Here is a 15,471-nt window from a genome sequence, read left to right on the forward strand (position 1 = left end):
GGGCTCGTTTTAAAATATTTTATGATGACCAGTCGATTGCAAATCGATGAAAGTTTAACATATGTTTCAATGTATGGGGTTCTTCCATCTCGTTTTCCCGCTAGGAGGCCGCGAACAGCGCCCTCACTGTTTTTGACATGCTCTCAAGACTGCAAACCCGATTCTGCCAGTTTTAATTCGCGGACCTATTTTCTCAATAATTATAAAAATGCGACTTTTTGGCGACTCAAATTTATGTATAGGCTTTACACTTTAATTTAAGCTATAATTCGCCACTCTTTCTGATTAATAAGTCTAAAGACCAGCCCAAAATACCTCAAAAAGTTTCTGTTTTTACCGGAACTCATTAGGGTTACACAAATGGCGCATTGATTTAGTGGTGTGCCCCTTCAAGAAATAATGATGTTCATAAAATCGAATTTTTTTATATTTTTCTTGAAATGTAAAATGTTTTGAGTAAAACGCTCAAGGTTTGAGTGCTCTGTGACATCAACATCAAGAGAAATGTCCTATCAAAGATGCATGGTGCATTCCAAAAATGTGCACATTTTCAACATTTTGACCATTTGTGCTTATTTCCCAACATTTGCATTAAATACCAATTCTCAACATATAGTGTTTGTCCGTTTGTCTGCTAAAACCGCTTTAAAATGAAAAGAAATTAGGTTTCATAATGGCAAAGGTCTATATATTAATGATTTTACAACAATCACCCCCCCCTTATAAAATAATTAAGATTTGAGAGGTTTAAAGACTTGTGCCGATTTGTCACCTTAAGACAATTTTGCTTCAAATCTGAGAAATCTTAGTAGTCTCACAATTTTGACAGTTTCTTTAACTTCGAAGGCCTCTGAGAGAATAAACTTAGCGCGACTTGCATCTAAAACGCATTAAATATATTCACTAACATAAAAACTATCTATTAAAAAACGCAATTTAATCGACAGAAAACTTCAATTTTGGCTGAATCTCTCAGGAGCACGATTTTACGCCTAGGCCCTTCGAAGGGCGCACACCACTAAATAATCTTCCCATTGAAACACGTGTAAAAACACCGGTTTTCTTTGCTCATTTTGAGGCCTTTTGGGCTCGTTTTAAAATATTTTATGATGACCAGTCGATTGCAAATCGATGAAAGTTTAACATATGTTTCAATGTATGGGGTTCTTCCATCTCGTTTTCCCGCTAGGAGGCCGCGAACAGCGCCCTCACTGTTTTTGACATGCTCTCAAGACTGCAAACCCGATTCTGCCAGTTTTTAATTCGCGGACCTATTTTCTCAATAATTATAAAAATGCGACTTTTTTGGCGTCTCAAATTTATGTATAGGCTTTACACTTTAATTTAAGCTATAATTCGCCACTCTTTCTGATTAATAAGTCTAAAGACCAGCCCAAAATACCTCAAAAAGTTTCTGTTTTTTACCGGAACTCATTAGGGTTACACAAATGGCGCATTGATTTAGTGGTGTGCCCCCTATAGACGAATCCAATTTCACGCATTCCTACACCTCAATGGCAGCCATAGCTGGGTCCCTCCTTAGGTCTATCCCACCTAAAATGTGAAATGATGTGGCCTTGGTGGGGATATTAAACTGCATTCCATCACGTAGACAAAAGAATGATGAAAGTTTACAACACAATACAACACAACATCGATTTTTAAGCGGATTTAATCCACCTAATTGGGCAGTAACAACCGGGGTAACAACACCAGTTTGGTGCAGACGGGACCCAGTAATTGCCGACTGAATTCTGACCATCACTTGGCTCGTTGGATTCGTCAACATGTATAGCGAAAATCGTACGTTCGTGGTATGTTTAACCGAAATCAATGTGACGAGTGTTTGTGCCTATTTTGGTATCACTGGATAGACAGCACTCAGCAGATAGGGGCTACCATATATCTATTTATTTTTAATTACCTAATATAATCGCATATGAGGTTTAACAGTTTAAGGGTACTACACCCTGCCCAATTTTGTGCCTATTTTGCATTTTTCTCAAAATTATAGCGCATTGGTGACAAGTAAGATATGTATATTATAGGGGCAAGGACTACAACTACTGCACTGTAAATTTTATTTCAGCACAGACAACAGTTGTGGAGTTACAGTCAAAAATGAGGGAAAACCAATATTTGATCAATAAATCAATAACTACTTGCCTTGAGGTGCCGAATTTTCAGTGCAGTAGTTGTAGTCCTTGCCCCTATAATATACATATCTTACTTGTATCAAATGCACTATAATTTTTGAGAAAAATGCAAAAATGGGCACAAAATTGGCCAGGGGTGTAGTACCCCCTTAATATAGAATTACATAGGGCAACAATTAACCCCGGGCAATTAACCTCCCCCTTCATAGTTCGTGTTTGACAAATGGTTCAAATCGTTGACACATTACTGTCATGGATAAGTGCAACATCTGATGTACTTATCTGTGATTTTATCTGTGATTTAGATCATATTCGCACTTACAGAGCAATACAATGATGATGTAATATATAATTATTCCATGTCTACTTCATCAACAACAGGCAAGTGTCATAGATGGATGTTTTCTTTGGTCAGTAAATGACGTCATATGACCTACATACTCACTGATACTACTTCAAACAAAATACACTTGGAATCATATTCTTGACTTCTTGCGAGATTCATCAAGTTTTACTGTCGTATCACTCTTATTTTGAAACTCTTCAAGACATGTTTGTTTTGGTTACTGATTAACGCTTGCGTCCATGGTGACCATTGAGAAGTTTTCTTCAGTGGTTTGTATCCGGTTGCATTTTCATCGTTCAAAAGTCACGAAAATATAGACTTATTCTCAAGATAATATCTGAAACTACTAAGCTAATGCTAGTCTTCTTTCAATATATCGCCATATATTCTTTCCCTTGAGTTGCTAAGCAAACCAAACATTGATTGGCAATATCGATCGTATTTTTATACACTTCCATGTCACAAGCGTCCTTGATAGCTCAGTTGGAAAGAGTACTGAGTCCAGATATCCCAGGTTCGACTCCTGTTTATAGTGTTTTTGTTTTTAAAATTTTACAGCATTTGACCACGTTGACAATTAGAACATTTACTCCTGACTCTGATTTTATGTCATCTATGAAATCAAGTTTCGTGGCCAAAAAGGGCATCGCTCAGGGTCAGCGATCGGACTATACATACAGTTTTAAGTCATATCCTTACCTTGATACATAAAGAAATAGAGAGAAGATAGTTTCGTTATATATAGCAACACTGATATATCTGTTTTCGTGAAATTCACAGGGAGCGCCCCTTACTGAGTAACAGAGGTAGATGCCAAATATAAGAAATAGCAGTTCGACTGAAATGACAAAATAACAAGTAAAAAATTAAGTTATTCAGAGCAAACCAGTCACTAATATAGCCATCCTACTCGGTCTTGCCATGAACCCACGCCTTTACGGTCTTTATATGGTAGGTTGGTCCAATCGCAAACGCTTGAACGTGAGCGACTAAATGACTTAGACTAATTGTGAGCTCATTCTTTACGTATATTTTATGAAACATTTGCATTATAGAAATTAGAAAAAGAAAATTGAATAAACAAGCACTCTTAGATAATTGTGTTCCAAAAATGCCACCGTAAACCCTTACAAGGGTTGATATTGTGTTTCCTTCATTCATAAGAATTCGTGGCTCCATCTGTCTTAGAACCACAATTCTAGCATGGCCCTCAACCTACAGAAACGCATAGTTGAGAAATGACCCCTTTATCGTTTTCTAATCGTCCTTTCTATTAGTTCTGCTTACACTTCTGCAACTACATCGCACAGTTGTTATTATTTCATTACTTACCCACTTCAATGACGTAATCCCACCACTCTATTGCGCATGTGTAGAATTTCATGTCAGAATCTGTATAGCCGATAACAAGAATGTCACTACCTTCACATTTGGCCATGTTTTGTACAGAAAACGCAGTCCAAGCCGCAAGATAGCCACTAAATACGATGATTATCAAGAAAAGCCACTTCAATACATCTCTGTCACGTACAAGTACCCGTGTTGCTGATCGAGTTTGGAAGATGGCGAGTTTTCTAGCAATGGAGAAATAGAAAGGTTAATAAAATGTAAGAGATTACTATCATGCTGTAGCAATTCAATTAGTAGCACCTTGAAATTGTACGAATATAAAATGTAGGAAAATTCCGAAAAGAATATCAAATTTCCAAATAGATGTATAGTGCAGTAAAAAATAGTTATTTTGCCTGTAAATTTTCCCCTCTTGAATCAAAAATTACACTTTTATTCCGTAGAAGTCCCTAAAATGGCGAATAATTGAGGTTCGTTTTATTATCCTTGGGTTCCACATAATCATTAGAGTCACTTTTTAGGAATCGCAAATGCCTTGATTCTACGTCTCTTGCGTACCTACCTTGTAAACGTTAATGGAATATCCAATAAGGATGATTTAAACATATTGAACTGAGACATATTGAACTGAGACAATATATAATGCAACGCACTCACAATTCATCAGAATCGGTATCAGCGTATGTGGGCTACAAGAATAACATAACCGTCTCTAGACATTTCACAATTAATATTTTATGTACACCCTTTAAACAGCTGGTTAATTACCTAGATTTCAATCCGAATAGCACATGCACTGAAATATCTTAACAAATATCAATAAGTAATGTTTTGCGCAACTTAGGTAAATTTTAACTTAATTTGGTGGCACATTATGAAACAATTTAGGGTTGATATTAAATTACAGTCTTTTTACAGTGTACATAAAAACAATACTACTTGTATCGTCCCAGATACATCTAAGTGTTATTAGCACCCGGCCGCCTGCTGACCATTAGTGATAATGCTTTAGTAATATTAGTGTCATTCATCACAATGGTGGGACACTCAAGCAATATATTAGATGCCAGGGACGTCTCCCTGGTGACTATGAAACAAAAACGATGTCAAAATTTTAAATAGGTTACTGGTTGTGTAATATCACTTTCAGTTGTCATTTTTGATTTTCACATAATCATAGCTGGAATTAGACAATGTCGCTGGTCAATTGATTACTATATTATTCACTAATTAGGTATTCGCGATTTTTGCTGTTTTGGGAACTATAATTGGTCAAATCTTAGCGGCTCTTGGCTCAGTGCTCGAGTTTAAATCCAGACTAAAGTTCATATACGTCTAATAGTAATTTTTATTTAAAGATATAGCTTTCTTATAACATTTGAAATTTCAGTGTCAATCACATCTGTATGGGTGTGAGAACTGGGAAGAGTGTTTTATGAATGGTGGGTGTTCTTACGTATTTCAAATTAATTGACTTTCAGAGTTATAACTCCATGTACATTTTTTCAAGCTATACAAGATTTTGAGCCCGAAGAAATATGCTAACTGATTTAGTGACTTCATGTCGAAATTACATTGAAGGCTGCTTGTAATTGAATTATACACGTATTGCATTTCATATCAAATGTTGACTTAATTTGTGTTATGGTGGTATAGTGGTATAGTGATCGGTGCATGAAACTCCACGAGTCGGTAAATTAATAAGGATCGATCGATTCTTTGCAAGAACTGGAGAAACGGACATCGTCTATTTTATTTGGATAACAAAATTCGGGTAAATATAACTAACATAGTGGCGGTGTAGTGTCAAGTTCAATTATGAAGTCTGCATATTTTGAACCCCGATAGAATTTATTACTTGAAAAAGCAGCACTTAAGTCATTTAAGTAATCATGGTAATGGGCGTAAAATTTATCTCAATGTTAAAATATTTCTACAAGTGACATCAAATTCGTACTTGTTTCATATCCGTTTGCTAGACGTTTCCCAAATACCGATAATGTAGCTTGTTTATGTTCGTAATATTCGAATATTCATTCTGATTTTTAGATTTTTACCCGTCCGTCTGCAAATGGTGAGTGAAATAAATGGTTTTCTTTTATTAACTTTATATTATATATTGCAATTATTTATTTACAGATCTATTTGTAAATACAGGGTTCAAGCAGACAATCTAGCCTACCATATTTTCAATAATTAAAAAAATCTGAGTAGTTGAAATAAATAAATTGCGAAAAATAAAGAAGAAAAAATTGAATCTTTTATAAAATGTGGTTTATGACAAGTTTTCAAAGGTTTTTGAATAATTTATGCTATCACCTGTGTTAACTTGTTGTCTATTTAATTTTAACCCGGGCTTGATAATCCTAACACGTCGATGCAGATCATACGGCCACACCCGGGCATGGTTTCAATTTCATTTTATTCGTGTTGCACATAGATCATGTTTAGCATTAGTGTGTTATACGTACCTGTAAATTTTAAGGACCAACATTCCATAGGCAATGGCAAAACCCCATCCACGTAACCATCGTTGTAGATAACATGTTACAAGACAAGGCTCGAAATACATGGCAACCAATTCGGCATATAGAAGCACTCCCCCAATTAAAACTACAACTAGCATCCATGGACTATCACAATTTATAACCTTCGAAGAAAAACAAAGAAAGGGTCAGTGATATAAAGCATAAAATAAACACTTCTATTTGGAACGCGGACAGAAATCTTGAAAACACAGAGAGATGGTAATTACATCGAGTGTACATTAACACGCTGACATAGGTTACATTGTCATTGAGTTATAATTGTTTATTTTTTCGGAGAAGAGCAGATAAGGCATAAGGCAACTACTGTATTTTATTATATTTCTAAATGTTCATACTACATAATGTGAAAATTTCATAAAATTTGTATAGAAATGGGCATTCATAGTACTACAAATGGAGGTTATAGCGCCCTCAACGGACACACTCTCCATAAGAGTTATAGTAAAACAGTTCTAAAATAAAATGCACATTTCTTTTTGCCCAAACTTTGCATTTGATGTAGATTCAACATTTTGAATGTAATGCAAGTGATGTCGCGATAAAGCAATACGTTCATTACTGGTGACAGGGTAAGTTGAGTTGACGAATGACGGCCTGCCTATTCGGATGCAAATCTAAAGAATAAACAATGAAAACTAATCTTTTTTTTTTGTTCTTTATTATTATTATCTCTATTATTTGTTATTCATTTAGGCACAACATCCTTTTTGATCCTATAGCGCTGTCGGTGCCCGAAGAGGTACCGATGGCACTTTTTATCCTACCCTGAACATTTGTACAATGCATTCGTTTTTTATTTAAATGAAAAACAATAACACTATGCAAATGTTCATTATTATGCTTAAATCATAGATTCAGCCATTATGCACACATGAATGGTTTTTTTGCATATTGATACTACACATGCATGTCCCAAGTTTAATACACCCCTGACATACACCTTATCAGCCAAATTTGATTGTCTATAGATGAGGTGACCTCAATGTTTATCAATAAAGGCAAGGGACTGGTATATCGATATGCTGACATCTCCAGGGAGTGATGTTGAGAGTCATCAGTACCTAACCGGGCACCGATAGTTCAATAGGACCAAATTCGATGTGGTGCCTTATTTGACCAACAAATAACTAAAGATAATTAAAATTATTTCTCTATGTAGAAACACTGACCTTTAAACTCCTATATTTGATCACAACTCCTATAAGTAGAAGCGCGAGTACAATAAAGAGAGACTGTATAGCCAAGATCACGGCTCGTAAAATCTGATTGTTGTCGATGAAACATGGCTTGTCATTTTCACATGTGTCACATCCTTCTGCACAGGGCAAACATTTGAAATCTGTCAGATATTTACTCTTGTCCCGTGCAATAAGTTTCTGGTATTCCAGTTCAATTTCTGAGCCATTGTATCTCTTTGATCCATTTGCTATCGGGAAGTAGTAGTGATCTGCGCATGTGCATTGATATGCTCCATTTTTGAATCCTTGGCCAGGTATGAATTCACACTGAAAAAGTAAAGAACAAATTTAAAGAAACTTGTAACATAAAATATTTGCAACTTCAAGGTTAAAATATGGAATGCAAACATGCACAATTAATACATAACAAGCAATAAATTGACGTATACGTTTAGCGTGTATCTCAAATGTTTTTACAATTCAAAAATTATTAACATTACAGCTAGGGATCTCTTTGTTTATCCGACTCATATGTCAGTAAAGCAAAATTATTTACCCAACAATAGCTTTAATCACATGCCATTAAGCATCTACATCCAAAGATACATGGAGATACATAAGGTAAAGTAAAAACCTAGTTGGTCCACCCGATACTTAAGTGATCAGTACCTTGTGAATTAGTTATAACTGGACCAGGTGAAGTAAATTGACTGTCACTTTCAAACAAAACCTCTAAATCACACAGAAACAACTTTGACGACATACTACACATCACCAATGGAAATACATTTTCATATTCCTTTTCTACTTGTCGAAAAAAATAAAGCTATGTTGTAGCATAGGCCGGTCCTGTTGATGTGTTATGACTATTCCAAACGCCATGTACGTACATTGTCGTGAATATCGCGTATGCGCTCCGCTATAATATTTCGATCATACGATCATACAGCACCTAAAGCTTTAGACTTTTTGAAGGGTATTATTCAAATTTATATAAGGTACAAAGATTCTTATCATTTGATTGGTCAATTATTATTGAATATTTTTGCTATTTATAGAAAAGGACTATTGCACTCCGCGCCAGTGCAATAGTCCATTTTCAATTGCACTGGCGCGCAGCTACCATGGCAACGCCTAGAGACGCGGACGTATATCGGGAACGGTGACCACCTCGATTCGCCAATTATAGGTGTAGGTATCGCTTCTAAAATAAATACAGTTTGTAATATTTTTGTAATTTAATTTGTTTTCCTGGTGAATTATAAAATTAAGTGAAAGATAAACTGAATTTTATATGAGTTATATAAAACACATTTTGAGTGTTTTTGTTCGTTCAATGGGAAGAATATTGTTGTTTGGTGAAATATGAACTGTTCCATTAAACTTGGCAAAGCCTCGTTGAATGGAACAGTCCATATTTCACCTCATTGAAATATTCTTACCATTGGACTCATAAACATTCAATATTTGTATAACATTACATCGTGTAAATATCTTAATTTTGAACAAGATTGTGGGTGTCTTCCTTAGCAAATGTTACAATATGTCTTTAAATTTCCAATCAGTAGAGTCACCCATTCATGTAACCTCATTTGAGATTCACAATCCCTGTGTCGAATATTAAGGACATGTCTTCCATAATGGGTATATAGATTGCAACTAACTGGAATATCAAATGTTCCTCAAATTAGAAAACATGCAATTTGGTGTCAGCATTTCCCATAGAAAATAATTCATTCGACGATATCAATGTTTACAATGCCCCCCCCCCCCCCGGAATGCCCCTCGTTCAATTTCAATGGAATATAAAGAATAAACAGGGTAATACAACGTGAATCCATCTTAAATAGCCATAATTGGAAAAAGAAGCCCTTGTTGTAACGAATCTTTGAAGCTCTATATTTCTGTCGGGATCAGCTAAGCTCTTTTCAAAAGGTCATTTTATCAATTGCGCAGAACATTAAAAAAGTATTACAGAGAATCTGTTGCTGTTCATAATAATATCATAACATATCGGGTTTCCATTGCGGTTTTGCGCTGATAGGAAATCCGATTTTATTTTTAGTTCTAGAAACGAGTATTGTTCACTAATACCAATTTTTTTGGCCACATCGTCTGATGTAAGACATTTTCACAAGTTTGGCCCCCATTTCATCCCTCTGTATTATAATAAAATTCCTGAAGCCGCCACTTAAAGACATATATCACAATCACCATACCATAATCCAACAATCATTGTAACTTAACCAAATTCTCATGTTACATGAGCGCAAATAAGTCTGGCAAATTACCCTTTAATATTCTTTATATACTTCATTTAATATTCATTAGTTATTGCTGTACTTCATTCAGATTTAACTTACAAGTTAATATCATAATATTCATATTTGTACTTTATTTTACCTCTAGTTTAAAGGGAAATAATGTTATTTTGATTGACCTATTACAATGTCATACATGTACCATGCCTGCATTATCACGACTCGTGTTACTTGTATTACATGATTAAAATTATTGTTAATATCCAAAAATCAGTAGTATTAATATGTAATTCCTAAAAATATATTCGCTTTCATGATTCTTTTATCATAAGTAATTGCCTTTCATTTTCAGACCTTAAAATAGATACACTAAAAGATACATCCGTCCTTCCAAGCAAAATACTCTGACAAAGTTAGAAAGATATTATTAATTTCGAAGGCATGACTATATGGTAAACATCAAATAATTAGTATAAACATTATTTTATAAATAAAAGAATAGAATAAATAGATGTTTAATACATCCATCATTTTATTGAAAACATACGCTGAATACTTTAAAATAGTGCTGTCTATATGGTCGAATCCAACGAAAAGTGTACACGGCATGTTCAGGGCCATAACTTAAAAGTATTATTCAATTGGCATTCGTTTTTGTATTGTGTTTATTCGCCTTGATCATACGCTTCGCGCCATATATAATAAGACCCCCTTCTGTGAAAAACCTAGACACAGAGACCCCAAAACATGCTATTTTTACCCATTTTTTCAAAATATTTCTTAAAGTATTTTTAAAAACATCTAAATCAGTTATGAAAAGAAGTCATTGGATTGAATCTAAATTGATTTCCTGAAAGGTGTGTATTCAAAGATTGCCTGTTCAATTTTTCACATATTTGTACATAATTATGAATTTTTGTGATAATTTTTGAGTGGTATTTTTTACATTACCTACGAATACAATTTTTTCATAGCACTAGATATATCTTTAAAAAATGGAAATCACTAATAAATGCGCAATTGATACAAGCTTTGATATGTCCAATAGTGAAATGCATTGCATTCAGACATCTTTATCATTGTGTTTAGCTGCCAGAAATTCTAAATGGCACAAAGGTAGGTTTGGTAAAAAATATGCATTACCTCCGAATACATGTTAAAAGCTGTGTCATTTCCACAAACTGAGAGAATAGTAAACAATAGTTAAGCAATAGGTGCAGGGCAATACACTCTTTATTTCTACCAAGTTTTAATAGCCTGCGTTTAAATATTTCTGAGATGTCAACAATAAAAGCAAGTATTCGTAGGTAAATTTCGGTAACCGAATGTTACCTACGAATACAATTTGACATCATGACAGTATTGTGAAACACCGCCATTCATGCCAATGCCCATATTGGTACATAACGAAGGCCTGTATGTTTGCTATCCAATCATATGTCAATGAAATTTGCGAATTCACATACATGCCCACCATGCAAAACTGAATACGGCTTACTTGTTGAAAAATATGTACTGAAATAGACGACGGTCTGCTCATTTGAAAGAAAAATCAGATTCGAAGAAGATTAGAAGAGGATAAATACTTGGATTTGTCAACTATCATGTGTGCTTCATTTTAAATGTTTACCGACCTTCTGGTTTCTGAGTAATTTGTGTCCAAATTGATTTATTCGAAGGTAACTTTTGACGTTTTCGCTAAGGTTACCTACGAATACCATGGAAAAAACGACTGTTCTCATTGTCTCATGATCTAGACAACACAGTGATTCTCTTGAAATGACCATAATTTACTGTTATATGACTGTTTATGGCATTAATCAACAAATTATGCGGATCTCACGTTGCATTTTAATGTGGAAGTCATGTCCGGTCCATAATCACTGCAAACCGATGTTTACCAATCATTTTGATACAGCCTGTATATCACCACAAAGGTTTCGGGCAACACTTTAGCATTTCATTATTCGTTCGAGCATTGTCCTCAAAACCTGACGTCAATGGACTCGTGGTTTTTGAGATTTTTACATACTACATTAAAGACTAAAAAGGTTTTTAACATTTACAAGGAAGGTATTTTTCCATTCTTATTCAAAAATATACGATGATTGATTGAGAATGAAACAAGTAAACAAAAATTGTGAGTTTTTATAGTCTGGAGCACGTACATGCACTGTATAGTACGAAGTAAACAATACTATCTAATTGCAATGCCAAAAATAAAAATAAAAATAAACACCCCCAAAAAAAAAAGGAAGAAGAAAAAGTAATCAATATATTTATTCACTTCGGGGATTTTATGTTTGTAACTACAATTCCATCTAATGGTTCGGAAACAGTATTAACAATGTAAAAACCTTGTTTACGCTCAGACAAATATCATGTAAACCACGATCCACTTTTTTCTCGTAAAAAAACAGAACAAAATGAAACAACTAAACAAATATTGTGAGTTTGCAATGTCCGGAACACGTACACTGTAGAGTACGAAGTAAATAATTGTAATGTTGAAAAACCACACCAAATAAAAAACAAACAAACAAAAAAGTATCAATATATTTATCCACTTCGGGAATTTTATGTTTGTACCAAAGTGTCCAGCAATAACGTCAACATCTATGTTTATTGATAAATCACACTCTGGCATTTGTAAAAGGAATTCAGTTTCCACCAAAACATCATTTAAAATCATTCCGGAGGCACTTGAATATAATCTTGACGTATCAGGGCCTCACGGACACAGAAGTGGAGTACCTTTCACATATTTCATGTCAACTCTTTTCACATTTATGGCGCTTAAACGGATTGAAGATTATTTTCAATGAGTACTTTTGACACTCGCAATCGCATTTCTACAAGGCTTTTTTAACCAGGTCAATTAATCAAGCTCTACCAAGGGAGTTCTCCTGTATTCATTAAGATACATGCATATATAATAAAGGCTTTGTAATCCGCCATTTAACCAATGCCACAGTGGATTTGATGAAACAAACATCTTTCATGAATATTGTAAGCAAAATAAATCTTAGATAGTCTGTAATTAAAAAAAAAATCAGAAATTGAAGCTGAACAACAAGTGAAATCGGCATTTTCTATTTAAGTCTCATCTAAACAATGGAATTGAAAAGGAAATGATGCGTAAAATGCTCAAACAAATCGCCAAATGGCTCCATGTAATCGGCCGGACATCATGTGCGCTCATTTTAGCAAAACGCAAACACAATTGGACTCGGCTTAGGCTTAGGGAGGCCGTCTAAAATGTATGATTCTTGGCTAAAATCCAATTGTTGATCAATATTGATTGAAAAACAGACATGTTCGAGGTTTTGGTCAATTATTTTGAATATTTGATGGTTGCTGTTGTTTTTTGCATCGATGGAACGAGGAAACCCATACCTATCCATTGGTACCAAAATCATAAACATCTAAGATAACGAAAATCGAGACGGGTTGCAAGTACCCCCTCCTCCATCATGAGACGTGTTACAAAAATGTCGCAGTTAACTTAGGGTTAAAAGATGAAGTTTATCAAATAAATCACAATTTCAAACGTTACTGTTAGGTCAGGACACATGATACCTATCCAGGGATGTCCGACAATTATAGACATCCGAGGTGTATAGCTAAAATACAGACGAGTTGCAACTACCCTGCCCCCTCGTTAGATGTGTTAAATGTCTCAGTTAGACGAGTGCTCAAATAAGTTTTACAGTCTCAAGGTCAAATACTATATAAATAAAAAGCAATATTATATACTGATCGATATTAAAAACGGAATGGAATGAATGTTCAAAATCAAGAAAATATACTCAAATGCAGTCAAAGGCAGCGGTGTGACCATGGTGTCATGTTAATAAACTCCTAAAAAAACCCGGCTGTATATCAGAATTTTTGAAATCTATCTCCATATGTTGTTTCATATCAGTGAAAACATTGTTGTTTCCTGGCAAGTGTCAACAATGACACCTCATTTGTGACGATAACGTATTCCACGGCAGAATAACTTTCTTTGAAAGACAGAGAGGTCTCAAAGAAAATGTGCCAAACTGACCAGTGTCTGCACTCATCTCATTAATTTGAATGAATGAATGAGTGGGTTAATGCAAGAATAAACGAATTAAGCAAAAATTGTTTGCAGTATATCATTTTGAATGAAAGGTGCGAGGATATGATTAAACGTTCTACAGGTGGATCGAAATGGATTAACGCAAGTCAATCTCTCTGCAGAGAATCTGATCTCCGAGCTAGTGGGAGTGTGGAGAAGACGTGATGAACGTTTTGCAGATTGCTACATTGAAAATTAACAACCTTTGGTGGGAATATCGATGACAGGAAAGACCAGACTGGTAGATGCCAACGGAAATCTCAATGCAATCAACTATCGAGGTGACATCCTTCAGCCAGTCGCAGTCCCATTTTCGCCAAACCTTGGCCCGAACGCTGCTCTACACGATGATAACGCTAGACCACACAGGGCAAGAGTTGTAAATGACTTCCTGCAAGAAGAAGAAATTCAACGAATGGAGTGACCAGCCAATAGCCCGGACTATGGGCGGCCATGAGGGCCAAAAGGGTCTCAAAATCACACACGGGTCTCAAAAGTACAATAAGGTCTCAAAAACACACAAAGGTCTCAGAAATAAACACACAATAAGGTCTCAAACGTATAATAAGGTCTCAAAAACACATAAAGGTCTCAGAAATAAACACACAATAAGGTCTCAAAAGTATAATAAGGTCTCAAAAACAGAGAAAGGTCTCAGAAACAAACACACAACAAGCTCTCAATAGTACAATAAGGTCTCAAAAAAAGAGAAAGGTCTCAAATACAGAGAAAGGTCTCAAAAACAGAGAAAGGTCTCAAAAACAGAAAAAGGTTTCAAACACAGAGAAAGGTCTCAAAAACAGAGAAAGGTCTCAAATACAGAGAAAGGTCTCAAAAACAGAGAAAGGTCTCAAAAACAGGGAAAGGTCTCAAAAACAGAGAAAGGTCTCAAAAACAGAGAAAGATCTCAAAAACAGAAAAAGGTCTCAAAAACAGAGAAAGGTCTCAAAAACAGAGAAAGGTCTCAAAAACAGAGAAAGGTCTCAAATGGTCTCAAAAACAGAGAAAGGTCTCATAATCAAAGAAAGGTCACAAAAAAAGAGAAAGGTCTCAAAAACAGAGAAAGGTCTCTAAAACAGAAAAGGTCTCAAAAACAGAAAAAGGTCTCAAAAACAGAGAGAGGTCTCAAAAACAGAGAAAGGTCTCAAATACAGAGAAAGGTCTCAAAATAAGAGAAAGGTCTCAAAAACAGAGAAAGGTCTCAAAAACAGGGAAAGGTCTCAAATACAGAAAAAGGTCTCAAAAACACGTTAAGGTCTCAAAAACACGTTATGGTCTCAAAAACACGTTATGGTCTCAAAAACACGCTATGGTCTCAAAAAAACACGTTATGGTCTCAAAAACACGTTATGGTCTCAAAACACGTTATGGTCTCAAAAACACGTTATGGTCTCAAAACACATTATGGTCTCAAAAACACGTTATGGTCTCAAAAACACGTTATGGTCTCAAAAACACGTTATGGTCTCAAAAACACGTTATGGTCTCAAAAACACGTTATGGTCTCAAAAACAGAGACATATACC

At 35.0% G+C, this 15,471-nt stretch overlaps 1 protein-coding gene across 1 annotated transcript in view; it reads right to left on the bottom strand.

Annotated features, from left to right (window-relative positions):
• The window catches only part of LOC140152833 (metabotropic glycine receptor-like), a 132,636-nt gene that overhangs the window by 12,640 nt on the left and 104,525 nt on the right, over positions 1 to 15,471 (bottom strand). Inside the window, exons 3-6 of the mRNA XM_072175348.1 lie at positions 7,571 to 7,906; positions 6,324 to 6,502; positions 3,835 to 4,076; positions 3,202 to 3,340 (exon numbers count right to left, since the gene is read on the bottom strand). Coding sequence (XP_072031449.1) covers positions 3,202 to 3,340; positions 3,835 to 4,076; positions 6,324 to 6,502; positions 7,571 to 7,906 — 896 coding nt within the window. The remainder of the gene's footprint in view (positions 1 to 3,201; positions 3,341 to 3,834; positions 4,077 to 6,323; positions 6,503 to 7,570; positions 7,907 to 15,471) is intronic.

The sequence above is a fragment of the Amphiura filiformis genome, chromosome 5 (assembly GCF_039555335.1).
Source record: "Amphiura filiformis chromosome 5, Afil_fr2py, whole genome shotgun sequence".
Taxonomy (NCBI): domain Eukaryota; kingdom Metazoa; phylum Echinodermata; class Ophiuroidea; order Amphilepidida; family Amphiuridae; genus Amphiura; species Amphiura filiformis.